At 45.8% G+C, this 27,158-nt stretch overlaps 2 protein-coding genes across 2 annotated transcripts; both read right to left on the bottom strand.

Moving 5' to 3' along the window:
- Nucleotides 1-1,629: 1,629 nt before the first annotated feature.
- On the bottom strand, nt 1,630-12,041 carry Srp68 (signal recognition particle 68). The gene is made up of 10 exons (XM_077634166.1): nt 10,462-12,041; nt 9,602-9,668; nt 8,299-8,554; nt 7,628-7,744; nt 6,443-6,658; nt 5,446-5,655; nt 3,688-3,900; nt 3,215-3,430; nt 2,499-2,621; nt 1,630-1,960 (listed from the first exon to the last, which is right to left on the bottom strand). The coding sequence occupies exons 1-10, from the start codon at nt 10,550-10,552 to the stop codon at nt 1,730-1,732; spliced, it is 1,740 nt and encodes a 579-aa protein (XP_077490292.1). The 5' UTR covers nt 10,553-12,041; the 3' UTR covers nt 1,630-1,729.
- Nucleotides 12,042-15,331: 3,290 nt separating this feature from the next.
- PGS1 (Phosphatidylglycerophosphate synthase 1) lies at nt 15,332-27,101 on the bottom strand. The gene is made up of 11 exons (XM_077634167.1): nt 27,047-27,101; nt 26,313-26,429; nt 25,672-25,749; nt 23,968-24,153; nt 22,264-22,391; nt 21,073-21,254; nt 20,016-20,170; nt 19,483-19,635; nt 16,471-16,690; nt 15,943-16,025; nt 15,332-15,554 (listed from the first exon to the last, which is right to left on the bottom strand). Exons 2-11 carry the CDS (start codon nt 26,415-26,417, stop codon nt 15,435-15,437), a joined length of 1,410 nt encoding a protein of 469 aa, XP_077490293.1. The 5' UTR covers nt 26,418-26,429; nt 27,047-27,101; the 3' UTR covers nt 15,332-15,434.
- Nucleotides 27,102-27,158: the final 57 nt, after the last annotated feature.

Here is a 27,158-nt window from a genome sequence, read left to right as displayed (position 1 = left end):
TTCATCGGGCTTTCAAGGTTGTTTCGTTGTTAACACCTACACTGTCACATGACTATCTAGAGGCTTCACGTCAACCTTCGGATTTTGTCAGGTAGGAGGCTAATGGAGCTTGAGCAATAAAATTAGAAATGACTATAGACCGCATCACCTCTACCCTCAACATCCCCCCCACCTAGAAATTTAATTACACACCCTCCTCCTGAGGAAAGACCTACCTAATTGAGCCGAAGTGCGGAATTAGTAAAGTACGACGAACTCGCCAAAGTGCATAGCCTCAAAATATATATAAAAAAATAATTCGCTTGTAGGTCAGTTCCGCCACCAAAAACTGAAACTGTGTGTGTGGTCAGGCGCTGTCCGAGTGGTGATCACACCAGATCACACTGTGGTTCGGTTTGCCGCTGATCAGTTTAGTCAGTCGGGACGGCAAAGTACCCGAGTGCCTTTTATCATTTTTCGTCTCCGTTTGCCTCTTACCGTTGGACTTGATTGCATTGTTACATGCCTGCAGCTACGAGCCGTGACACGGTGTAAGAATATACACCATGGGCCCAGACTGTGTGCATGCCGCTGTCACCATTCCGCAAGACGTACCGTCATTGCCAAAAGTAACCGGGTTGTATGTCATGCTGTTAATTGTCACAGCGGAGCCCTTCCAGCATCCTATTAAGATCTGAAGCTAAGTGCTCCACTATACGACTCAGAAGCAAACTATGCAGCCTGGTATACTTAGGAAAGATGGTACGTCGCCAAGGCCAATCATTCTTTAATATAATCATTTTTTTATTAAAGATGTCTTAGTATGAAGTAAAAAAATATCTGCAGCAGTTTATAGGAGGTTGAAGTAAATGGCAGTTTCACTTTATCCGCGCTTTTACTGTAGACCCTATTCATTCATAGATTTGGTTGGTGGCTCCTGAATGGCAACCCTGCATCCCGTCAGGCGCCATATTGTTGCAAGGGTAAACCAGCCTAAACAACAAGCTCCAAGTGATTGAGAGTCAAGTTTTCAAGCATAAGCGGGGGGGTCAGGTCAGTGCATTCTCCCCACCGAGTACACACTGACCGGGTGTGCAAGTTTTATCCCATACACCACCTTAGTTCCCAGCAGACATGAACTGTACGGCGCTGACAAACTGTATGTACTGTGCCATGCCTAAAGTTCGGGGGTCATTATTGGATTTTCCATACAGATGGACTACCCTGCTCATCTGGCCGCGATCTTACAAACCGGCACTGCGTTACAAACTCGCAACCGCCCTGTGATTTTGTTTCGGCAAGAGTGCCAGCTGCAATGGCTGTTGGGCCACTAACAGCACGGTGTTCCCGAGTTCTTCGCTCTCACAACATAGCTAACACTCAAACATCGCACTGCATGAAGATTTGCACTGCACACTCATGACCGTCCTCAGAGTTTTATTTTTCAGCTTCCTTTGACATCAGTATTTGAAATGCAAATGGCGTAGGCATATTCGTTAAAGTGAGATGGTTAGAAATATTTAAATGATAATTTCAAGCAAGTCTGCCGCAATACCAGCACTGCTTTATACACACCACTGACACCAGTCCTAAAATTCGCATGCTCCAGACTTGCAAACAGGCCTGCACAGTGTAATGAATGGAAAGAAGCACAGGGTTTAACATTTTATTCAGGCACAGTGTTTTCAGACACAGAAACTGGCACAAAAACAACAAAGAAATGCCTGAACTCTACAGACATGGGGGAGGCCTACTTCTTCCAACCTCCCAGCCATCCCTTGACGAAGCCCGTCAGGCTCTGGCCCTTCTTGGTGTCGACAACATCATCGAGTGATGGAAACTCAATGTGGTTGAGGGCGAGGTCAAAGAAGAGTGGTTTGCACGGAATTGGTTCGAATGGCGGAGGAAAAGCCGCTATGCGAGGCTTCGAGGTGGTCAAGCTCTTGTCCTCCAGGTAGGTGTCCAAGCGGTCCACCAGCAACTGAAATCAAGAGACCAGGCAGTCTTTGAAGGACCTAGATACGCACAGCTTACGTAGCCAAGTCAAAGTACAGGGTTCTGTGTTTCCTAACATGGCAAATGATGATGCAATTAGGTCCACCACAAATACCCAAGAAATTTCATGCTGGCATCAAGATGGCCTACAAAGAGCATGCGTCCACCGTAGCCAACGGCCAGGGCATGCCTACCAGCAGTGCGGAGTAGACATGTGTGAGGGTTAGTCCGAAATCCGTTAGTCCGTCCAGTCCGAAATAGTATCGGTGCGGTGACTTAGTTGTAACAGCACATTTCTTCTCAATAACAACAGCACCTACTTCATCAAGACTGTTATGCTACTAAGCTTTAATATTAGCCTGGGAACTGTTGGAAGCAACTCTTCTTAAGGCACATACTATTGGCACCGATCAATGCATGACATAGTGGATCAAGCATAGACTAGCGAAATGACATGAATTCATGTTGAGCTGAGCTTGTCAAGAGTTACTCATGTGTTATTCATATACAGTGCTATAACTCACCTGAACTTCCTTGTCCTCAGCTGAGGGTGCCTCAGCTGCCGAACCCAGAATGCTCTGTGCATGCACAGAGTACTCCTGGCCTTCCAGGATGCTATCCAGCTCCTTCAGCGAAGCCATGGCCTCCTGCATTGACCCATTATTACAGGTGAATCAAGCTGCTGGCCAAAGTGTGTTCCTCCATGCAAACATCTGCTCTGCAGCTACACTTTTATGCATCATTCATACACCAACTGCTCCCCTCTGGTATTCAACAGAACCATAATTTCCTCTCTTGCCAATGTGCAAGAGTGGTGTGGGTAACTTTCACCGCAACTGGAGGAAAGCATCATACAACTTTGCAGGGCTCCATGTTGCAAGTTTCTGGTCTCATGAAGAAAAATGTGTCATCAAACAGCATGCTTATTCTTCTAAGGCCACTGCAGGGTGTCCAGATAAGAGAATTTCAAACACTAAACGTCCCCTCACTCGAAACTTAAAAAAAGAAAGTTACCCAGAGGTACAGAAAAATGTACGCACACTAAGCTATCAACATAGTGCATCAATACATAAAACACACGACATTGAATACTATTCGATAGGGGTGGATGCAGCTGGCAAAGGATAGGGTTAATTGGAGAGACATGGGAGAGGCCTTTGCCCTGCAGTGGGTGTAGTAAGGCTGATGATGATGATGATGATGATGATGATGATGATGATAGACACAACACTGTACTCACATCAGTGAGGTGAGAGGAGGCAGCGAGAGCCTGCTGAACGTAATCTCGTCCGCGCCGATACAGCGCCATGGCCTCGGGGTAGCGGCCAGCCGCGGCCAGCGTTTGCCCAATGCGATGCACCCGGTGTGCCTTGTACAGGAGCAGCTCCGCCTGGACCTGCTCCGCAAAGTCCGAGCCCTCTTCCACGCCAGGCAGCTGCAGCATCTCGCCGAGGCACTGGAGTGCAGAAGGCACCATTGCGCACAGCGCACAGTTATAGTAGTCTTATAAGAGTACTTTATCCCTCAACCAGCGCAATGAAGGAAGGTATCATTTTTTTTTCTTTTTCCACATGACAAACTGGCTTGGAATACAGTTCAAGACTGTTAACATCACAGGACTGCAAAGTTTTTGAAGAATTTTTCATAGTAACAAGTAATATTGCGACTAAAAGAGCCCTGTGCTGATTGATTGAAGGGGCTCTCTTTGCCTACCTGGACGATGATCTCGTAGGGCCGCACAAGGTCCTGGGGCTTGCGTGGTCCCGACTCGTTCTGTTCCAGCTGGCGGATGAGCAGCAGGTTGCGCTCAACCGTGGTGCGCTGGCGCAGGTACACCAGGTACGAGTGCAGCAGCTGCAGTGAGGACACTGGTCCCTTGCCAGGGGCAGCACCTCCCCCTTCCGCACGCAGCTCTTCGCGGAGCAGCTGTTGAGATAATGAACAACGTTTAAAGACTATTGTGAGCACAGCAGCAGCAGCAACAGCGGCACTCAGCGCAGCACTGCAGTCACAGCGATGCCCGCTGCATTTGATAGCACTGACAATGGTTTGACAACATTCCTTTTATACCCATTTGCTTACGGCTGCCCCACGCACACACGATAAGAGTCACTGCCTTAAGAGCCAACAGCTTATGTTCAAGTTCAATAGGCAGGGCCTTATCAAATTATTAGTAAAAGTGAGCAATGCATTTTTGGAGTGACAATTCAGTGCTGAGTAAGAACTGAATTTCTTCCCTTATTCTGGTTGAACTATTTTTTACTAGTCAACTCTTTCGTACTTAGACTATAACAGCAGACGATGTCAAAAATGTCAAAACACACAAATTCTTCTGCAAGTAAAATGCCGAATTATCATTCTGCCGACCAATGCTACATAATGCACTCTCATCGATAGAAGGTTGCCGATTCCTTGTCCAACAGTTTGGGAGTGAGGAAAGCAAAAGCTTGAATATAGCTCATACTCAGAGAAAAATGAAACTCCAACTTGTCCCCAATAAGTCGTGCGATGCTGGGAAACCACAAATTAATAGTACATTTGAATCTTGAGAAAATAATCGTGGTTTCTGCGAATTTTGAGACGATACGAATTTATGAAACTCCCCACCCAGCTGGAGTGCATTACTCTAAGCACAATACACAAAATTCCGGATGCTCTGAACACGCTCCAGCGGCACTACAGATGATATGAACGTGCGAGCTGTGACCGGAACCTCGAGCACTAGGCTCTGCCCGCACATCGCTGATGCTGCGGTCACCAGTCACACAGTCAAGTGATGTCTCATTCAGGGAACTTTCCCTTTTTCAGCGAATCTGAGGAGCAAAATAGGGCAAAAAAGGAATCCTTACAAGGTTTCAGGGAATTCTGAAAAAGGAAATAGTAGTTATAACTTTCTCCAGATGATAAAGTTTTCAAGATGCTGCATGAAAAAAGGGCCTAGATGTTTCTGGGCCTAATTGAAGGAATTTTCAGTTACAGCATGCAACACCACTGCTCATGGTACGCACTGCGATTGGAAATTGTGCGCTACACACGGGTGGTGGTGGTGATGGTAAACTTTTATTGACTATGTACAGAAAGGGTTTTGGGCCAGACCTTAAGGGCTTCACCCTTAAAGATTCAAGGGGGGGGGGTCCCTAGTCTGGGACCCCCGTGGCTTCCACGGCGGCCCAGGCTCGAGCCACCAGGGCTTCTTGGGCCTGGAGGTTATATTGAGCAGCGGCGCCTAGCTGTATAAATCCCGCCAGCCATAAACCGAGCCGCGTGAATGCATTTCCTGTGCTTCTGCATTCAGATTTTGTATGTTTTGGATGATACATTTTTCGTTACCCCATGAGATTCGTGCCATTGAGATTCTACAGCATTCGTTGAATTTTGGCCACACTCTGCCTAGCATCAATTCAAGTGGACATACACTCCTACCACGGCAGTTTCCCCAAGTCTCAAGACGGCAACCCTTTCTGCACACACCTGCAGAGCGTCCTTGCAGTCAAAGAGCAGCCGCTCGTGGACGGCGATCTTGGCCTCAATGTCGGGGGCCTGCGCCAGCTCCCGCGGTGCCTCCTGAGCGCCCAGCAGGAAGAGGCGCACCTTCTCATGGCGCACGGGAACCGTGCGCCCCAGCCATGTCACCTCGGACAGGCTGCTTGCCTGCTTCTCCCGTGCTTGCTCGATGAGGTGCTGCAAAAGCACCACAGGGGAAACAGAAAGGCGCCTCCTTCAGCCACCAGTTTCTCGCAAGAAGCAACGCCAAAAACATGTTTAAAAAAAAAAGATATCTTGTTGCTTAGAACGGTTCATTCTAGAAGGGCATACAAATAATAGAATGCAGAAATCTGACCAGAGACAACTAGAGTTTTGCTACAAGTCCAACAGGCACTTTACTACTCCATTCATAGCGTACAAATGAAGAGAGAATAAAAGGAGAAGAAAAATCTTTAGTAAGAAATTTGCAACGTCACACTTTACATCACCAATTCAGCCCCTTCGGCCCAAAACACGAGTTTCTTCACTTAATGACGAGTTGGCCAGTCGAAAAAGCCATTTTTCATGCCGAACAAGCTAGAAGAAGAATGACCGTGAAGGGTCCAAATACAACAACTGCCCTGAGGTTTAAAAGTATCAGCCGTTCTGTTAATAATATCCTCAACAGAGCAAGAGTTTCAAGGACTCCAGAAATGTCTTCAAGGACTTTAAATGGGTCACAAACGCTCATTTAAAAGGCCCTGTTATGGAAAATGTCCACAAGTTTCCTCGTGCTTCTCATAAGCACCTGACTGGCTCGCATAAAAAAATCATCATACTCAACCCCAAAATGCGGACGTCTGATAATCTTTACATGTTAGCAGCTACTGCACAGTGCCTGCTTGCTATGGTAACAACTCTCAAGAACACTCCTAAGAGATTAAAAAAATGAACGAGGAGAGCTCATGCAAATTAGAGTGGAAAGAAAAAAGGTCATTCTCACATCCAACTCTGTGCCAGCCATGGTGACGTTGCCCTGGAGGCGCATACGCTTGAGGTCCGAGATGGCTGTCTCGTCGCCAATGTTGTAGGCGCAGTAGCGCAGGCTAGGGCTGAGCTCATCCACACGCTGCTGGTACAAGGCACGCTGTCCTTCACCCAGGGCCTGCGCCAGCTTCTCGTAGATGGTCTGTGCCTTGCTGAAGCTCTCCATGGCCTCCTTCAGGGTTTCAAGGGGGGCAAAAGAAAGAGCAAAATGCTGCATGTCAGGCCTACTGAATGCTCCAAGAAAGTGCGGTTTGTCGTAATCACTGTTTTATTCCTGAAAATCTGAGGGAACAAAAAAAATCGTCCGGTGGTTACTAATCTTGTGTAACGTGACATTCTGTGACAGTAATTAGCAAGATCCCCTCCGCTGCGCACAGAGCATGCTGTAAATCCAAGCAGCAGTGGTCGGTACACATATGCTAGTTCGCGCTACTACGCCCAGAGGGCGCCGCGGGTCCAGACTTAACGCTTGGTCGCTCAGCCTGCCTTCTCTCCCTCCTTCACACTCCACAACTTTTTTTACAGCAGTGCCGCCGAAGCTGCAGAAACAGGAAACACGCCCTTAAAGGAGTATTAAGAACCAAGTTTTTGGTTGCGTGTTTTCTTTTTTTTAATGATAGGCAAGACATTAGTATACATACATCACTACGTGGTATTCATATAGAGAGTTTACGGTCGAACTTCTTTTCTAACCTTTTCCAGGTTCAGCAGTCGGGTGATGGCTATGATGTCAAAAGACAGTATGGTTCATGCAAGGCACGAGAAGAACTGAGATATCATCACTGCTTCATCACTGTAACGCTCAACATTAAAGCCAGCCTGCCTCAAGAGCTGGAACCAGAACAAGTGAAGAAGCCGCAATTACATCGCTTTTTTTTTTTTTCATGCCTCACATGATCTATACTGACCTTTAGTGACATAGTCATTGCTCAGTTGTTTAAACCGAAACCGAAACAGGTGAGAGATGAAATTTAATCATAAATTACTTCGTGATCGTAGGCAAATCCAATGCGGTGGTCTATGCAAACTAACGCCTTATGCATCACTATAAAGAAGAAAACATGCGATCAAAGTTTGGTGTCTGCAGTCCTTTTAAAATTGTTGCGCTAGAATAGTAGCTGGACTTTGTGAAGGCGCTCACCTTCCACTGCTGCAGCTCGGTGGAGAGTGTTCCCTCCAGGTAGGCACAGTAGGCTTGGGCTTCTAGCTTGCAGCGGGCATCACATCGCGGTGATGACGTGCACAGCAGCTCCAGAGCCTGTAGTCATAAGAGCATACTTTATGAAAAAACACACTGCACCATTTCTTCCATCAGCCACAAACCTGCAGTGCTTGAAAGGCAATCTCAAGATACACGACAGATAAGTATCAACATTCTTTCAGGCTTCTGTCTACAAAACTCTGCTCTCTCGCTTTGCATGTGAGGCACAGAACATCTGCCATGAATCTTTTTTTACCGCACCTTTCACCAAGCGTAAAAGTTTAACACGTTATTCAATGAATCTTCAAGAGCCCTTTCAAGATGGCTCTGAATGTGGGACGTCGCAGATTCATGAAATTCTCGAGTATTGGTGTTAAAGCATGAAACATTTTTCCAAGTCAACAAAGAGGTATGCACCTAGAAAAACAAAGGATTAGCAACAGGACATTGCAGGGAGCCTGTTATTGTGCTATTGCTTCAAAAAATGACAATGTAAACGAAACAGCGAAATAAAAAACTGGGAGATGAATGATATGGCACACTGGTCAGTTTAATCCTCCCGTTCAGCATGACATCTTTAGTTTCATCCACGTAGGCATGCTTGATGTCACCTGGGCATGTTTGACGGCCTTGCGCAGGCGGCCAAACAGGTGGAAGCGCTTGCGTGGCTCAGTGTTGGCCTCCTGACGAAGCTGCATGGCGTGGGCCCAGGCCCTCTCACACTGCACCACGATCATGAGAATGTAGCGAGGGTCTCCGCTCGTCAGCAGTTCCTCAGTCACCTCGCGCCCCTGGTACCGGTGCTTGTTACCCTGAAGGAAGTGCAGGGACTTGCGCAGGCGGCGTAGTCGCCGACTGCAGTAGCCCCTGCACAAGGAGTTTATAGACATCACATAAACATCATCATCATCATCTGCTGCTGCCGCTACTGGTATGCACATTCACTGCAGATCAAAGAAGGCCTCTGCAAATAATCACCAATTAGACGCTGCTAATCTAATCTTCATTGCCAGCATTGAATGCAAGAGGTATGTGAGCAATTTGCAAAACAAGCCACCCTATCCTTGTCAATTTCTGACAGTCCTATCCGACACCGCTCTGCCGCTACTGACTATACCATCCTTTACTTTGCACTTAGTCTGTCACTTTCACAGGTTGCTGATACCTGCTATGCACAATATACATATGTCATGCCTAATGGTGACTTCCAATCGCAGAGTTTGAGCACTTCTTGAGCAACGTTCCCTGCTCTTTTCGGAGCAACTGCATTCCAAATGCAGATCTGAGCCACGGATCACGTCTTCCATTTGTAGACAGGGAGCGGTTGCCGAGCCGGGATCGCTCCGTGGAGCAGTCGGGACTGCTCCGCCGAAATCAGCGGATCCGACCGGAAGTTTGCGTAACGTTCTATTTCAGCGGCGATAGCGGCGCCCTACATGCTCTGGCCTGCATGCTCTGGCCAGAGAAAGTGTACTCCAATCGCAATTTCAGGCCGCGCGCTCTGCGCCGGATTCATGCGCTCTGTCACAGAGCGTGCAGACCGCTCCGGGCCTGCGATTGGAATTCACCATAAGTTCATTTCCTCTGTATGTGCACCAACTATGCATGAAGAACTGTATATGGCGGCTCTCTGATTTTGTAAAGCGACAAAATTTAACCTTCTCTGCCAGGATTTTCAGAATGCAATGCATGTGTGAGCAATTTTAAGAAACAGTACAGAATGAAGTGCTATATCTTTGTCAAGTACTCCTCAATCGTTTTCTTTTAGCAAAATAGCCTAAACTTGCTGGCCAAATCCTAAAAAGGCCAAAGGCTACTTCAGCTGTACACATCATGGATATGAAATTGGTAGCGGGAATCCTTGACATACATTTGTACAGAACAGAGTCAACCACCACTAAACTGGTTTTGTACCTGTAGCGCTGGTAGTCTCCATGCCTGAGACCATGCTTCTGCTGAGCATCCTTTATCATCTGCAGGACTGCAACCAGTAATTAAGGAAAACCCCTTGTAATGGGTTTGCAACAGTAATTGTCAGCACCCAGTGCACTGGAGACTGAAAGGCAAACAACCACAGACGTATGCACAGGGCTCTTCAGTAAGAGCAACAAATCTTTCACCTTCTTGCGCACTGCTCTTGGACAAATTACTCAATTTACAACAACGACGGGAGAATTGACGCAAGAATGGCTGGGCTGGGAGGGAGGAATCAACAATGACAGAGTTAGAAATGTCTGAAGATTAGTTTCGCATTAAGTACTAACGCAAACATTCTATTGCTCGGTTATGCCTCAGATCATTTCGAAAACGTTGTTACGAGTTTATTTATTCATCGCAACCATGTCCTCAAGATGAAGAGACACAACCGCTTCTAATATGGGGACGACACCTCCGTCATCACGGTAAGCTAAACAACACCTGAGCTTGCAAGTGTGCAACTATGACGGCCTACAGTGATGACCACTGGATGACCTCGTGCTATTGAGGTTTCGGTTCTCAACACAGCAAGCCGGGTGATCCATTTAAGTACCAACATATGGCCTACGATGCAGCGTCTTCGGAACGCCGGCTATCCGCGACCTCCTGCTGGCTATGTACTCAGTTAGTCAAGAGCGTGCGCATACAGTAAATCCGATCAGCTGATCAGATCGAACGTATCTAGCGGCGCGTTAAGCTTGAGTTTCAAGCCGGATTGGGGTATCACCGCCACGTCGAGGTTTCCCCGACGGGCACACTTGTCACGTCAGAGAAATACGCCGGCGTTTCAAGGATACTCTCGAGGGTAAGCACAGTCTTCGGAGGCTCCTCGGCCGGCTTGACTTCGGTGGGTTGGTCCCCCGGCGCTTTTTCGACTTCGGCGGGCATTGTGACGGTCTTTAAAAAACTCCGAGAATGCACACACTTCGCGTATTTTCGCCCGCACTCGAGAGGAAGTAGAGCGGCCTACATATATCTGCAGCACTGCCAGATCACGAGTACTAACGCATAGAATAGGGTCTGCAGCTTAGTTTAAAAGATGGCCGCTAGGTTAGTACAGCTGCTACCAGAAAACTTTAATGTACAACCTTAGAACAACAAAAGTACAACTTGAATATATAGTAACTAATACAAAATTCCAAACAAAATAAAAAGTTTTTGCGATTAGACACTTGTTGCATTTACTTAGATCATGTTTTTTTTTCTTTCCTTGTAGACGCGGGCGATTTGGAGGATAGGATAGGATAAACTTTACTGCTCTAGTTTCTATACACTTCAGAGTGCAGAGGTTGTCTTCATCTTGCGATGTCTTCGCCCTCTTCATCGAGTGGAGCCCCTATTCCAGGCCCCATCGGGTCTGGCAGCTTTCACGGCATGTTGTACCAGCCTTCGTTGGAAGGCTGGATTGTGGCTGGAAAGCGCTTCCTCCCACTGCTCCCGACACAGTTCTTTCTGATTATGGAAACTATAATTGTCCTTGCACTCCCACGTTGTATGATACACCGTGAATCTGCCTCCGCATTTTGGGCACGTGTCCCTGTACTGCGTTGGATGCATATTATTTAATATGAAAAGATTAGCCAGGGTTTCTGTTTGGAGCCTCCTCCATATATGACCGCCTCTTCCTCAGTCAGGCTAGAGTGCGGTTCCGGACATCTTTTCCTTACATCCCTGTAGTAATTGGTGATTTCTGAGAAGGAGGGCATTACGTTTTCTGAGGCCCCCTCCGGCCTGAGTGGATGAGAGGCTCGGTTCGTGTAAATTCGAGCGGTCTCATCGGCCCTGAGGTTGCCCCATACTTCCGCGTGCCCGGGTACCCAGAAAATAACATGCCTCGCCTGGTCCTTTTTTGGAGCCACTTGTGCTAGGACCTGTCTTACACATTTACCTATCCTTCCTTTCATATAGTTCCTGCACGCCACTTTCGAGTCCGTTAATTAGGATGGTAGAAAGATTTTCCAAACCGGTTGCCTTCGGCGATCGCTAGAGCGACTGCGAGTTCCTCGCCCTCATCAACCGTACCGTTTTTAATGGATGCGCTAGCAAATTCTGCGCCCTCCTATTTGAGTGCTACCACTGCCATTCTCACGTCTCTTCCTCTGTATCTGGACGCGTCCACATATACTGTATTTTAATTCTTTGATCACCAGTTTCTCTTCTGTGTATTTAGCACTCGCCTTTCTTCTAGCTGGGTGGAAGCTTGGGTCCATGTTTTGGGAGAGCGAGCAGACTTTGATAGTGGCTCTGACGTTGTCGGGGATGTCTTCTAAGTAGTATCCCAAGTTTTCTAGGATTCTTCTGCCGCTTCTTGTTTGCATGCGCCAGCCTTTCCTTTTGCGTCTCTATAGCTGTGCCTCTTCCAGCTCTTCGAATGTATTGTGAATGCCGGGTGCTAGTAACTTCTCGTTTGTTGTACGCATCGGCAGATGAAGGGCCGTTTTACACGCCTTCCGAAAGATTGCGTTGATTTGGTCTCTTTGCCCTTGGGTTGTTTGGAAGTATGGGAGGGTGTAGGTCACCCTACTTATGATCTAACTTCTTAAGAGTTTCAGAGTGTCACTTTCTTTTATGCCACGTCTTTTCTGCGATACTCCGGTTATCATTCTTGCCACTTGCGTCGCAGCCAGCTTAAGCCGGTTGATTGCGAATCCGCATCTCCTGTTTGTTTGCATCCACATTCCGAGGATTCTGACTTGTTCCCTCTCCGGAATGTGGCTTCCTTCGAGTAGGATTTCTACTTTCTCCGGGTTTTTCTTCCCTCTCTGGATTCTGAGGATCGGCCGACTTTTTAGTGGAGCACGCCAGTCGTCTTTCTTTCACATACTCTTCCACACACGTCACCGCTTCTTGTAAACTTCTCTCCTTTTGTCCTAGCGTTTTGTCGTGATGTTGTCCACATAGATTGCGAAGCCAATGTCCTCTATCTTTTCGAGTCTTCTTGCTAGTTCTATCATGGCTACGTTGAAGAGTACCGGTGATATGACCGAGCCTTGCGGCGTGCCCGTTTGGAGTGTTGATTTTTTTCTCCTCTGAGCTCCCCGATTCCCCCCGTGGCTGTCCCGTTGCTTAGGAGCCAGGCCCTGGTGTAATCGTGGATCTCCTTTCTGCAGTTGGCGTTGTTGAATCCCTCCATGATGGCGGCGTGGCCTACATTATCAAAAGTGCCTTTGACGTCTAGGGCCATGATAACGTTTTCGCCATTGTACGGGACTTGCGTTAGGACTTCTTTTTTGATCTGAACGAGGACGTCCTGCGTGTACAGCTTTGCCCGGAAACCGAACATGCTGTCCTTGTAGTGCCCTTTCTCTTCTAGGTGTCGCTGTAGTTGACGGACAACTATTCGCTCAAAAAGTTTTCCCAGGCACGACGTTAGCGATATCGGCCCGAGGTTTTCTAGTTGGAGCTTATTTCCGGGTTTGGGAATCATCACCGCCGTGGCGTGTTTCCACTCCTCTGGTGCCGTTCCTTTCTCCCAGTAATCGTTGATGAACTGGGTCAGTTGGTCGACCGCTTCATCGCTGAGGTTTCTTATCATGGAGTTTCTGATTCTGTCTGCACCGGCCACTGCGTAGACCTCTTTTCTTATGTGTCTGTCCAGGTGCGGGTTGTCTTCGCCTCGGTATTCCTTGCCGTAGGCGTCCGGCTTTTCGGTGCCATATACCTTTTCCTCTATCCTTTTAAGGAGATCGTTGTCATCACCCTCGAAGGTGTGGATGATCCTCTGGATTGCCTTGTTGCCCTCCGGCTGGTTTTGGCCGGGTCGAGCAGGGCCTTGATTATTCTCCACGTTTTGGTGGTACTGAGTGTGCCATTCAGTTGGTCGCTGAAGTCGTCCCAGCTTCGCCTCGCGAGGAGGTTGACATAACTCTCGGCTTCCTTCTGTGGTTCGCAGATCCTCTTCCTTAGCTTTTTATTGTCTCTCTCTGTCTTCCATTTCCTTGTTAGCCCTATCCTGGCCTCCCACAGGTGGAGTAGGTGGGAGTCGACTTCCGGTGCTTCTTCTGTTCTTTTGACCTCTTGGGTATATCTGGCCTGGATCTCCTGTAGCTGCTCGCTCCACTCCTTGATCGAGCCGATGTCACCCTTTAGGTCTTTGCATGCTTGCCTAAATTCGTGCCAGTCCACGATGTTTGTGATTCCAATTGCCCTTCTCATCTCTGCGCCTCTATCGTGGTTCTGAGTATATAGTGGTCGCTTCCTATGTTTTCCAGGTCGTCCCATTCTGCGCCACGCGTTTTTGACGAAAGTTAGATCTGGACAGGTGTCCGGGCTCACGCTGTTGCCGATCCTCGTGGGCTGGCTCTCGTCCGTCAACAGTGTACATCCCGTGCTTTCCGCTGCATTGTCGATCTGCTTTCCCTTCTGGCTGTCTTTCTTGTATCCCCATCTCTGGCCATAGGCGTTGAAGTCACCTAGGATTACTAGGGCGCTGCTCTTTGCCAGTCTGCTCGCTCCCACAAAAAGCTTGGAGAAGTCTCCATCTCTTTGTTTCGGCGGGCTATAAACGTTACCGACAAAGATGCTCTTCTTTCTTTTTGGGAATTATTTCAGTTATTACGTGCTCTAGCTTGTGTCCGGGATTTCATTGTGTTCTATGGTGGTAATTCTCTTACTAATTAGGGTAGCTGTGCGTCCTTTCTCCTGGCAATAATAGCCCCTCAAGGTTGGGGTTATGTTGAAACTTCCATATAGCTGGCTCGATGACCTTTTCCTTATGAGGCCAGCATAATTGTTCCAGCTATTTTAATTCATACTGCGTGCTGTGATGACAATCCTGGGCCAAACGAACGCGAAAGGACAGGAGACAAAGGTCAAAATGTTTCTTCGATTTGGCTGCACTCGCTGCGATAGTTCCGTGAAGTTCCGCGGTTGTGCCACCAGCGGAAGCGTCAGTTCATCCAGTTCAAATACAACTTGGCACTGGCTGCTTACAAAATGCGAGTACAGGCTTAGTCCTCTGCTTTCCTTGGCATCGCCACCAAATTACAACCAGCTGCATGCTGCCGGCATCAATGGCCACCAAAATTCCGAACCGTGTGAAGAATTTTCTAGCAGCAAATCGCCACGAAATGTCGCAATGAACCAGCCCTACGAAACTGTCATTTCACTGAAAAATGAAGTCGTCGCACATGATTTACGAATATGTGCTGAAATACTGGCCATGGATCTCGACTTGACAGCTTAGGTTTACAATTCTGACGCCACGAACAGTGCCCCTCGCCTTCTTTCAAAAAAGAACTGCCATCATTTCATTAAAAGTACGGTCATATATCTTCTTCACTTTTCCAACTTACGCGTGGCGGCCGCCATATTGCTGCACTACAGCTGCACTTCCACTTTCGAGAGTGCAGGCAAGTTAAGAACTCGTGCTGCACTAGGCAGGCAGTTTTGCAAAACGAATGCGAAAGTGCTAAACTTCTTGAACTGGTGCAGCAAGTGCACCCTAAAAGACCTAAAACTTAGGGTGCAAGTGTGCCCTAAAGAGACCTAAAACTTCATGCTGTATTACAAAGTAAAACGAATTCATTTTCAGCATCGTTACCTGAACATCTGATGCGATATCGACTTGCAACTATCTAACAGTCATATAAAGGAAATTAAACGTGATAGTACTTCACAATTTTACACAGATAGATCTAAAATCTTGAGTAACACAGGATGCTGATATGAAACTTCGCCCGTAATATTTATTTGCTCGCAGTAGTAAATCTATAAACGTATAGCGCAGGTTTATTGCTTATTTCTTTTCACATGACACACAGGTAATGTGTCAGAACAGTGGTCTCAACAGTGGCATGAGGAGCCGGACCCAGAAAGGCACATGACGGCTTGGGTTTTGAAATGTGGCGAGGGAGACAGGCGCTGCCAGTTCGTACAACCTCTGCTGCTCCTGCGGAGGAAAGACAGCAAAATGGAAAGCAGTTCATGAGAAATCAGGCGGCTTGTACAGGCTGTAAGCTGCCATAAAATTTACTTATTGACAACAACATCCTATATATACTATGTGGCATGATGCAGATTAAAAGGAGTTGCCAGTTCTGATCTCAAACAGTCATTTTAGAATTTGTTAACTTAGTTTCATGAAAACTCTTTTAGAAGTAATAAGTGAAACACAGAAGCCAGCAGATATTGTTATTACGATCGACCTCGTGGTTCCTGCCTTGAAATAACTTGTCCCATCGGTTACACCTTCCAAACTTAGCCAAGCTGAGACAATATTAACTCGCGTTCGCTCCACAAAACAAGTAATAACAAGAAGAGGACAGCACAGCACTTACGTGGTCCAGCTGTCTTTGAAGTTTCTCATTCGTTGTGACAATGGCGACCTGTGCTTCAAGGTCTTGGTGAACTGACCGAAAGCCTGTGGAATCACGGAGTGAACAGTCAAGACAGGGGACGTTAAGAAAAGACCATCTAGAGACAACTTCTTGACAGAGAAAGAATATCCTTTTAAGAAATGAAGAAAAGTGGGCCTTGATCAAGGTAGCATAGGTCTTTACAGCTTATTGCATACATTAAACATTTAGGAAATATGTTGAACTGAAGTAATGATGACTGAATGAACAAATGCTCTAGTGCAAGGGGTGTACTAAAATAAACTCTTTGCCTTGAATAAAATAAAAAAGGAATGAACAGAATAAAAGTAAATAAAACTCAAACTTGTGGCATGAAGTGTAGACCTCCACAATTAATTTGTGATTAAAAAGCGCAGAGGTTGTGACGCTAAACATGATCACGTCTGCATGCTGCAGTCTGGTGGTACCCCAATCAATGTCAGCGTTTTCACATCCGACAGTGGCCCTCACCAAAGTTTGGCGAACCGATGAGTGAGAGGCAGGGCCAGGGCTGTCCATCCTTCCAGAGCCAAAGGCCTTTGCCGTGGAACGTCCAGTGGGGGCGCTCGTACTCGCCCACCTGGACGTGGCTGTGGGACGGCCAGACCCGTGCAAAGAACTGCTTCAGAAGCAGCGTGTACACTGTGGGGATCACGCCACTGACACCCTCCGCACCATAGAAGCCGTTCACCTGCGCCGCCATAAAGGAACACCGGGATTCACAGTGTACTGTTTGATAGGAATCGACGCAGTTGTGATGAATGAAAGGGGCCAGCAACTGTAGACAAATATGACACTACAAACAAGCCACGCTAGCAGAGGCGGGAAATTGGAAATTGTGTTTTTCGGGGGGAGGTGGGAGGAAATGCCGCAGTATCTGTCTCATATATCGGAATGGAAATTGTGTTTTTCGGGGGGAGGGGGGAGGAAATGGCGAAGTATCTGTCTCACATATCGGCGGACACCTGAACCGCGCTGTAAGGGAAGGCATAAAGGAGGGAGTGAAAGAAGAAAGGAAGAAAGAGGTGCCGTGACACTACAAACAAGCCACGCTAGCAGAGGTGGGAAATTGGAAATTGCGTTTTTCGGGGGGAGGTGGGAGGAAATGCCGCAGTATCTGTCTCATATATCGGAATGGAAATTGTGTTTTTCGGGGGGAGGGGGGAGGAAATGGCGAAGTATCTGTCTCACATATCGGCGGACACCTGAACCACGCCGTAAGGGAAGGGATAAAGGAGGGAGTGAAAGAAGAAAGGAAGAAAGAGGTGCCGTAGTGGAGGGCTCTGGAATAATTTCGACCACCTGGGGATCTTTAACGTGCACTGACATCACACAGCACACGGGTGCCTTAGCATTTCATTTCGCCTCTATCGAAACGCGGCCGCGCGGTCGGGTTCGAACCCGGGAACTCCGGATCAGTAGACGAGCGCCTTAACCACTGATCCACCGCGGTGGGTTGGTGGGAATGGCCAAAAGCAAAGCCTGCTCCAAAATGGTGGGAATGGCAAAAAGCATTTTGGAGAAGACTTTGCAGCAGGCGAAATTTCAGTTTGGAGCAGATTCCCCGCGTTTTGTAGCAGAAGCCTGACGCTGAGACATACGATAAAATGCAAACATAGCGGGTCTTTCAACTGGTACTAGCTTCTGTCATGGTTTAAAAAATGACAATGCACTACACAGAGATTTGAACACTGCAAGGTTGTCGACAGTTGTCTCAGTCAGATCTGAATGTTTTTTTTTAGTGTGCCCAAATTTACTCGTTGTTCAGAAAGAAAAATTAGCGATATTTTGTGCTGTTAATGTTAGTTCAAATTTTTCTGTGTAGAAGTTGCAGAGAATGTTGAGAAATGACTATTTCAGTTGTTTTCTTGAATATCAATTTAGCCTGGTTTCTTTTTAAGAACTTAAATAAAGCCCATGAGCTTTAAAAATTGGCATGCGAGTGTGCTTGTGCATTGCAATGTTAGAGCCCTCAAATGCACTCCAATAGAAGGAACTCAGTAAGCGAAAGCCAGGGTGAATAAATAGGCCAATGGTCACAGGGTTTGTTCTGGGATGTGAGTGGCCATTTTCTTTGTTGGAAGTGGCTCAATTTAGTTACAACTCCTATTTAAATACGAACCAACTTTCTATGCTGAAAGTTCGAATTAATGTGTTTCTACTGTACAAACAATCCTGAATCTGGGACGTTAATGGCGCTGTTACAGCGAGCGCGAGTGAGGTCTGTGGAATCGAGCTATCAGTTGGAGCACGCCTGAAACCGTTCTCGTGGTCATGTCTTACACTGAATTTACGGAACACGGCACAGTGCTCAACGAAAGATGGCCTCTTAAAAACTACTTGGGCCTCTTAAAAACAAACTTCTTTTTTTGCTTGTGCATTTTCCATGTCGGTTTGGTGCAATGTTAGCAGTGCCTGCAAAGAAATGCAAAGCATGAGCACACTGTGCGCTAGAAGTAGACGGCAAAAGGCTAGAAAGCAATACAGGATGGGTTTGGATTTCGTTGGTCATCTTTTTAGTCACACATTCTCAGCCTTCTCGCATTCACAGAGGCTCTTGATTCGTGGAGTAGTGTTTCGGGGCAGCCTTGGCGCAATTTCATGAAACACTATGAATTTGTCCCCATATGTAGCAGGTTTAATGCAATGGCACAGGTTGGCACAACTGCAAAATCATTTCTACCACTGCACTAGTTTTAATAAAACATGAAATAAAGCGGCACGCAGTCACATTTTAAGATAGCAGGTTGACAGGCAATGGACATGAAGGAACATGCAACATCTTGACACTTGTCCCCACAAGTATTAAATAACGTCCTTTGAATTTTTTTCCTTGTCTGTTCCCTACAAATGAATATTGAACAATTAATCTATCGGGCCTTTAGATCATAAAACATAAGTTTTGTGGAAAGATAGGCTGTGAAAAATAAGAATCAATAATAAAGAAGTCAACTATGAGCACAGAGTCCACAACCTCTGCTGCGTCCAGTGCCTAGTACTTGCCAAACAAATTGTTTAGATCATATGATGTGAACTGCACGACACTAATAGCAAATGTGTGAAGCAGATAACTGGAAGTATGCATATTATAATCAGTGGTCCTATTTGAGATACTAAAAGTAACCGAAAACATAACTCAAAAGTTTTGCTACACAAAACCATTTTTATTATGCGGTGAAGCTTAACATGCAGCAGCGAGGATACCTAAGCTAGCAGCTAACTCATTATTCTAAGGTGTTAAAACAGCCCGAACAAGATGAGAGACACAGTGAAAAAAAAAAAAAAAAAACAGGGCCAGCGTGACTCTTTGCGCCTTGGCTTGTTTACTCAGGAACCTCAAGATGTCCGAGTTTCACAGCTCCATAGTTCCTACAACTACATGAAAAGCTAAAGTAAAATGCACCATGCAATGCTCTTTTGCTGCAGTTCACAAAATGAGCCGACAACTGTAGTTTACAAAATGAGACAGCAAGCATCCCCCACCTTGGGTGAAGCAACGAGGAGGTGAAAGCATGAGCTCTTATTGTTGAGGATGATATTGGAGTAGCGCTCTGTGAGGTTGAAGTAGCCGGTTGCAAGCCTCAGCGTTGATCGCGGTGGGGCATGCGCGAGCAGGTGCTCGGTGACTTCCTGGTCCTGCACGTGCAAAAGCCACCGTTAAAAGATGAAGCTTGCATGAGATAAAGCTCACTGTCACCAGAACTAGTAGTTTTGGTTGCTTTGTAACAGCAACTTGGAGACAGCAAGTGTAAGTGAACCTCATCATGAAAACAAGTCTGAAGGCAACAACACAAGCCCCACAAGTCTCCCTAATACTGCTACAATGACAATATTTAAAAATTTTTTTATACAACACAGCAAATACTTGATGACTAAGGCACAGAATGTCTAATACAAACTGCTTCAGCACCGCGAAGTTTTCAGACAACTGTACTTGCCTGCTGGGTGGCTTCAAAATGCAAGGAAGAGTAATTTCAGTATGAAGTAAGACTGAGAATTCGCGTACACCCACCCACCTGTGTGATGCCCAGTGGCGCCATCTGGAGCAGCGGGAAGACCCAGGTGTCAGCTGAACTGCCGCCTTTTCTCGGAGTTGGAGGTGTGTCCGTGTTTGGCTTGATGAGCTCGGAGAGCCGCTGGTGGGCAGCCGACACAAATGCTGTCCTGTCATCTGAGAGGGAGAGAGACACAGTATACAATTTAGGCACTTACATGGATACTATCTGCTCCCAAAGCATACACCAAATTTCTTCCTTTCTATACACTGCTCAGTAGGTCAAAAGATTTCAATTCACCACGGACAAATGTTTAAACTTTTTGTCTTTCTGTAGCTGTCCGGCAGAGTGCCAGCTAGAGTTGGCATTACTGGACCAGGCACTGAGTGCACAACATTGTCCACAGACAAAGAGAGTTTATCATTACGTGCTGATCCATGACAGAAACCAATGAAACGATGGCCAAGGCACTCGCCAATCGCGCCCTGTTTCGATGAGCAAACAGCCTCAGAAACATTGGCTTGATCTGGCGTGGCTAATATGAGTACTATATGTCGTTTGGGATGTACGTGCAGCCCAACCTTAGGCTTCGTGCATCGGTTTGGAACAGCTCTAAACTACCTTCGAGACATCTGGTCAGCAAGCATCTGTATGTACAATTAGCTCAGGGCGTGGCTTTGACACCTGCTGAGTAATTTTAATATGCTCCAGCCTTTCTCGCCCTTACAGAAATGCGAGCAACTAAGCTGGCTGCCCCTACATTGCTACAATTGTTGCTTTGCAAGAATTTTTCATAATTCATGTTACGATACAATAACCAGGCAGCAGCCAATAAAAGGAACTGCCAGATGTCATTAGCAAGCAAGAGAATGTGAGTGGCACAGCTCATTCAGGTGCCCCAATGAAAACGGTATGGCCGAGGCATCATCATTAGCAATGATCCACCTGTGAGCTAGAATGTCATACTATGATACAGGGTGAAGATTTCTCTGCTATGTATCCTCGTTCAAGGTGGAACCACGTAGTCATGAGTTATAACTTCTGCAGCCTTTCCGAACGCCTCTCCCTCCTGCAGTACCTTTGAAAGGATGGATGTTGAAGCCAGGATGAACGGTGACGGAGTCATCCGCTTGAAGCTGCAGTGAGAAAGAGGACACGGTCTGGACGACCCGCGCAAAGTAGTCGGCCAGGTGTGGGCAGTCGTGGAAGACCACGTAGCGGTCCTGCCGGTTTCTGAAGTACTGGTCACTAAGGTTGGCTCTGTGCCAGAAGGAAAATAAGAACAGATAACTTATTATCGTCATCCTATTCATTTATGAAACAAATAGAATAACAAATCAGCTGCTGTCAAAAGAAGCTCAATATGGCTTTGTAGAAAAGCAAGACATAATGTAATGTGATGCATGCAAAGTGTAGTGCAAATAATGTTTAGCCAAATAGCAACAGAGATGGATCTGTCCTCGTGTCAAAAGGGCAAAGGTATTTCTATGCACTAGGTTATGTAAAATTTTTACTGGCAATGATGGTGACATTACGGAATGGAATGTGTTCTGTATTCCGTAGATTCTGAATTCCGTAACACTCTGTAGATATTAAACAGACTTAGTTGTCTGCTTGAACAATTAACCTACTCCTAGAAGCATCTAATTAAGGCAACTACACTAGCACCAATCAGCTGTTAAAAAATGGGAATGGCAAAAACAAGCCAGTCGAACCAGTGAGTTCTTTTCTCTTGAGGTGCACGTTCAGGTATGGGAGTTCTGAAGATACCACAATAGCATAAGGTAATATTATTTATTTATTCATTTATCCGTACACACTGTACCGCTCTGCAGCTAAGTCAGGAGTGGGTGTTAATATAATCCCTGGCAATCAAAGTCCATCCATAGCCACGTGTATTAAAGCTTGCCACATCATCAGTTTATTTAGGACACAGAACTTTGGTTAGGATCACATCTCTTCAAATGTGTAGACAGCAGCATGTGTGACCACACCAGGGTACATCAACAAGTCCCATGAATGGCAGGAAGGTGGTGAAGATTAAAATAGGTCTAAGTAAACGGGATTCATGCAGGCCAGGTGACTGCTGACTCAATACTGTCCAGAACTGCACGGGGTTTTTGGATATGAAGTAAACCATCTCAAGATCACTGCCATCACCATTTATTCACTATGATCATGATAACATTGCATAACTTAGAGCCCCCTGATGGAAATTCTCGGCCATGAGTGACGATGCAATGGGTAAGACAAAGGCACTCACACTCACCCACTGAGAATGAGGGTGTCGTCAAAAAGGTAGACCTTGAGATGAGTCAGCCCGACTGTCTCGTTCCAACGTTCTGGAAGCAACCAGCGGACGAGGCCGCGGAGCCGTGGACTGTGATAGAGCGCCACCTATGAGCACACGAGATGCAAATGTGCAAACAGCCACCAGTGTGATCATGCTCAGTGCGCAGTCACATCACTTTGTGCAGTCAACTGCTGCTTCTACTAGTTGGAATTAAGTGGCTGAAACTGTACGCAATAAAGCATGTAAACACTATCGTCTTTAATGCCACTGACAAATAAAAACAGTGACAGGTTGATAATCAGTTTTTAAGCTTAGTAGCAGCTAGATAAACCAACTATAGTCAGGTACGACTTGAGTCTGCATTGAAGCTCCGTCCGCATTCAAGACCGCCAGACAGAATTCCTCTGTGACGAAAAAGTAGCCCATTGTTAAAGCTTTTTGTGTACCTAAACAAGAAGATAATCACAAGACAGAGTTGTAAGATGAAGAATCTTGATGCTTCTCGTCTGTTTGGCATATAAAACATTAAAAAGGTCACTTAGCTCACTGCCGTGGTTGGTCAATCGAGTAATGCAGCGTGGCATGGACCATGGCCCATTGTTACCAACTGCTGTTTTTATTTAAGTTTATCTTACTATAGCATGTTATGCCTCCTTTAACTGCTGTAGGTTTTATTTTCGTCTGTTGCTTTGAGCCCCGTGGATCCTCAGAGTTGAGGTAAAATAAAATTCCGAACACACAAACTGTTCATAAAATCGGTGTCTATTGACACTAAAATAAACCTGCGCGTGAGCATGGAAAATATTAAAAAAAAAAGGCAGCGAGGGGTCAAATAAATAATCTGCTCTAATTGGGTTGAAGGGTGGCAATAGTGGAAAATATGTTTAGTATGTCTCAGAGCCACAAATTACACACCCAGATGGCAAGGCAACTTGGAGATTTGTGCAATGAGAGCCTAAAAAAAACGAATTATGGGAATTTTCCGCTTCACGAAACAAATTCAAATTATTTTGTGATGATGTTGATGGATTTTCATGGCACAAGGGCATCTGTGCTAAATAGTGCCATGGCATAAGGTCTTTTGTTTCTACTCAAGGTGGATTCAAAGACCCATTTCCCAAGCATTCCACTCTAAATAAGCCAAGCACCAGACCAAGGGAGAGCTTGTACCCATTGTAGTATCACCGGTGGGTACCCGGCGGTACTGGGGGTCGAACACCGTACCTTCCGCATGCGAGGCGGATGCTCAGACCGCAAGGCCACCACAGCGGTTTCAAATTATGTTTTGTTTATGCATCATCATAGGCAAATGCTTCCTTTATATGGCAAGTAAAGCACTGTGCAGATAACTAACATTGTTAGATTGAAATGTAAGTACAACCTGCACAACAAGCAGGGCAAGGATTTAGTGTACACACCACTTGGATATGAAGTGATCCTCATTCAGAAAAATGCAAAGAAGTAGAAATAGACGGAATTTGAAGTGAGAAAGCAGTTAACGTACTTCATATACTAAGGACCAAGTGAACAAAGACTGTCCGAAAACTTGGCGCTGGCAAAACTGCACTGCAGAATTCCACCTCTGTGTGAAACATGAGTATGAACAAACCAGTGAACTGCACAGGTGCTCACTGACAACACCACAACATGTAGGGTGCATGGTGTAAGGGCAGTACCAACCTGCACTTGGCCTGAGGGTTCAGTAGCCTCTCCACTGCTCGTGTCACTGCTGGGTTTTCCACCGAACTCTTGTAGCATGGGCATCAGTAGGGAGCGAGAGTTGATCTCACCACGTGACCCCCTGGTGTAATCAAGCAGCACACGCACCTCGACGCTGCGCCTGGCTGCCGCGTGCAGCTCTGACACCTGCGTGTCGACAGTTATTTTTCCACTCTCCAATGTAACACACTGACACCAAGAAGGCCGAAAATGTGGTTAGTTAAAAAACACAGGCCACTTTGTGATTTGCGCAAGCAGTGTCTATGACCTTGCCATCAAGCTCCTGTAATGCTACGCCACTCCAGGGCTCCAGGGAAGTAGAACAGTATTTGTCGGTGTATGTGCACCAACAACAGTATTACATCAGTTTGATGAAACAAGAAACTGCTTGGGCAAATATCAAAGCGGGGTGTTTTTGACACAGGATTTATTGTCAGCGTCAAATGAAACATGAATGAGACACTTTAAGTGTGAACAGCAAAACAAGAAGGTCTCAGTTAATGGAGGGTGACTACTAGAGCAATTGATTTTCACTTCGAAGTTGCGATGAACATTTTATGAAAGTGTTTATGAAACCTACCTGTATTTCCTCTGCAGAATCTAATATTTCTGCCTTTTTCCGTTCGTATTTCAATTGTCCCGTTCGGATTTTGGTTGGCACTAATCTGGTACATAAACATTAGGGAAGAAGGCTAGGTAGTTGAAACCAAGCTGGAGCCCTCCCATATATACAACATATACCACCCTACAAAAGTAAAGATATCATGGAAGCAATAAGAATACAGAATAGCATGTACATGGTCACAAGAACTGCATGCAGAAGTGCTGGGCAGAAATCCAAATTGACAGGAATGCTGTAGGCATAATGCGTGATAAGGTTTTGTTTCTTTACAGCTTCTGTGGTCCCACTATTTTTGTTAAAAGCTGTACATGCACTATGAAAGAGAATACGCCAAGGAATGACAAATTTTCAATACAAGGTGACTTGTAAATTGAAAGAGCAAATTTGCTATTAGGAATAGGGATAGCAATCACACACAAGTCAAGGCACCGTAGCCATACAGACATGAGGACAAAAAGACTGCAAACAAGCATGTGCTACTTTCAGTTCCACAGACAACTGTTGAAATTTAAGCTGGCCTACATCGATGCAAACCGTTTCAGTTAAAAAATGATTTAAATGAATTAAGTCACTGCCATTGCTATAGACACTGCCACAATGATGAAAACATCGCAGACAGCATTTTACAACCAAACGCTGTGCTTTAAGAGCTAGAAAAGCATAAAATGACTGGCCTGGGTAAAATTATTTAGCTGACCCCTAGCTCATAAGACATGCTCTTAAACTGTACATAGTAATTAAGCAGTTTCCAATTTCGTTCTTTGTGCATCTGACAAAACAGTGAATGAATCATGACTGCTCTGGTCTGAAAAAACCACTCTGTCATTTTGCATGACTTTATACAATTATGGTTTCAGTTCTATTTCTGCATGATTGTTTGCCACACAATTTATGCAAAACAGTATTTTAAACAAGTGTTGCAAGTTGGAGACAACTCAGCAAAATAAATCCATGACATACTTCTTGAACATAAAGTGCAAAATCCCATTGCACGCATCCTTTAGAAGGAGTTCCGATGACACCAAACACAGCAGAACACTTACCAAGTCCTTCTCAAGTTCACCATTGCCAAGGTAGAGAGAAGCCAGCACAATGCGCTTGTTTGCAGATGCTGTCAGGTTCTGAAAAGTTCACAAAAGTGATGGGTTGATTAATAAACAGGAAACAACAACTAAGCATCGCATCCTGCATCATGCACAGAAAATTCATAAAAACACTCATGCCAAAGAATGGCTCACTATCAATGTGACTAATTTCACTGAATGTCTAACTTCCATGTCCAACACCCATGGTGCAATATGGTAAGTTTTCAAGTTTTAAAGGGGACATTAACATTTTTGGTAGCCCGTAAGCTTAAGTATAAATACTGTTTTTTTGGAACCGAGAGAGTCGTGGCTTGAAAGGGGTGTTGAGCTCTTAGCCCCAGCAGCTTGCGTGTATTCTGCAGAAGCCAAGCTGATGACTTTGAATGCAAAATGGTACTTTGTCTTGTTTTAATGTGGAATGATGTAATCAGAAACAATGCCATTCATATTTGCAACTTCCACAAAGCTGGCATACAGATACCTTTGATTCGATTTATAATATATATATATATATATATATATATAGTCTTTACAATCACCTTCCTTCAGAAAATAAAAAGGAAAAAGTGTCATGCCGAAGACACAGCATCACCATATACCTTGAGTTTCTCGTAGAAATGGCTCGGTTCTTGCAGCACGGTGACATTGTCGCCTGAAATGGTGAAACCTGGGCCGAACTTCCACAGCCAGTGGAAGTCCTCCATAGTCCACGGTGGCTGTAAACGAGCGTAGGTCATTGGCAAGTCAAATCCCCCCCCCCCCCCCTCCCCCCCTTCTTTTTGTATACACGGCTGTGAGTAGAGCTACAATTTTACGTTGTGGCACAATATATGACACTTAGGATACAGCTAGATCGAGGTCGGACCACGGCTACAAGTTTTAAACGATCAGTCCGTGTCTTCAAAAGTCTTTCAGATCCACAGGCTCACCTCTAGGAACTGCAAGCCGAGGAAAAATCTATACTTCCTGAATTGGGCTTTTCTTGAAACGCTGAAGTCCTTTGTGCAAGTTACTCTACATGTATAACACCATCAAAATGTCGCACAATCGAAAAGCATAAAGTAACAGTACTACGTGATTTTGTCTGAGGCAAAATTGTTGCTAAACCGAAAGAAACTGCGACCTGCAGCAATACCGGTCGCGCGTTGCATCGCAGTTTTCAAGCTGCGGTCGAAGCAGTTCGATAACGTTGTCCAACGCGGAAATATATGCACAGTTGAGGGTTTTTTAATGTAGAGTATCCGAGAAATCGACAAAATTTCGCCGGAGAGCACTAAACGGTGGAATTAAGTGAAAGGAATACGAAAAGACCGAAGATAATTTGAGAACTTACAGAGGACCGACACCAAGCACGCTTCTACCAGCAGATGACAGCGTAGTGTGTAAAGAGAGCGCAGGAGAGCGCTACCATCGAGACTTAACTAATACATTAAGTACTCAAAACA

The sequence above is a fragment of the Amblyomma americanum genome, chromosome 8, assembly GCF_052857255.1.
Source record: "Amblyomma americanum isolate KBUSLIRL-KWMA chromosome 8, ASM5285725v1, whole genome shotgun sequence".
Lineage (NCBI taxonomy): Eukaryota > Metazoa > Arthropoda > Arachnida > Ixodida > Ixodidae > Amblyomma > Amblyomma americanum.
This window is presented reverse-complemented; position numbering and strand designations above follow the sequence as displayed.

Coding starts and splice junctions, on each gene's coding strand:
- Srp68 (XM_077634166.1), bottom strand. CDS start 10,552: ATGCCCGCCGAAGTCGAAAAAGCGCCGGGGGACCAACCCACCGAAGTC. Junction 3,431..3,687: donor CCTACGAGATCATCGTCCAG/GTAGGCAAAGAG, acceptor TCTGCACTCCAG/TGCCTCGGCGAGATGCTGCA. Junction 1,961..2,498: donor CTGAGGACAAGGAAGTTCAG/GTGAGTTATAGC, acceptor TCTTGATTTCAG/TTGCTGGTGGACCGCTTGGA.
- PGS1 (XM_077634167.1), bottom strand. CDS start 26,417: ATGGAGGACTTCCACTGGCTGTGGAAGTTCGGCCCAGGTTTCACCATT. Junction 20,171..21,072: donor CAACATCCATCCTTTCAAAG/GTACTGCAGGAG, acceptor TCTCCCTCTCAG/ATGACAGGACAGCATTTGTG. Junction 19,636..20,015: donor CGCCACTGGGCATCACACAG/GTGGGTGGGTGT, acceptor TTGCACGTGCAG/GACCAGGAAGTCACCGAGCA.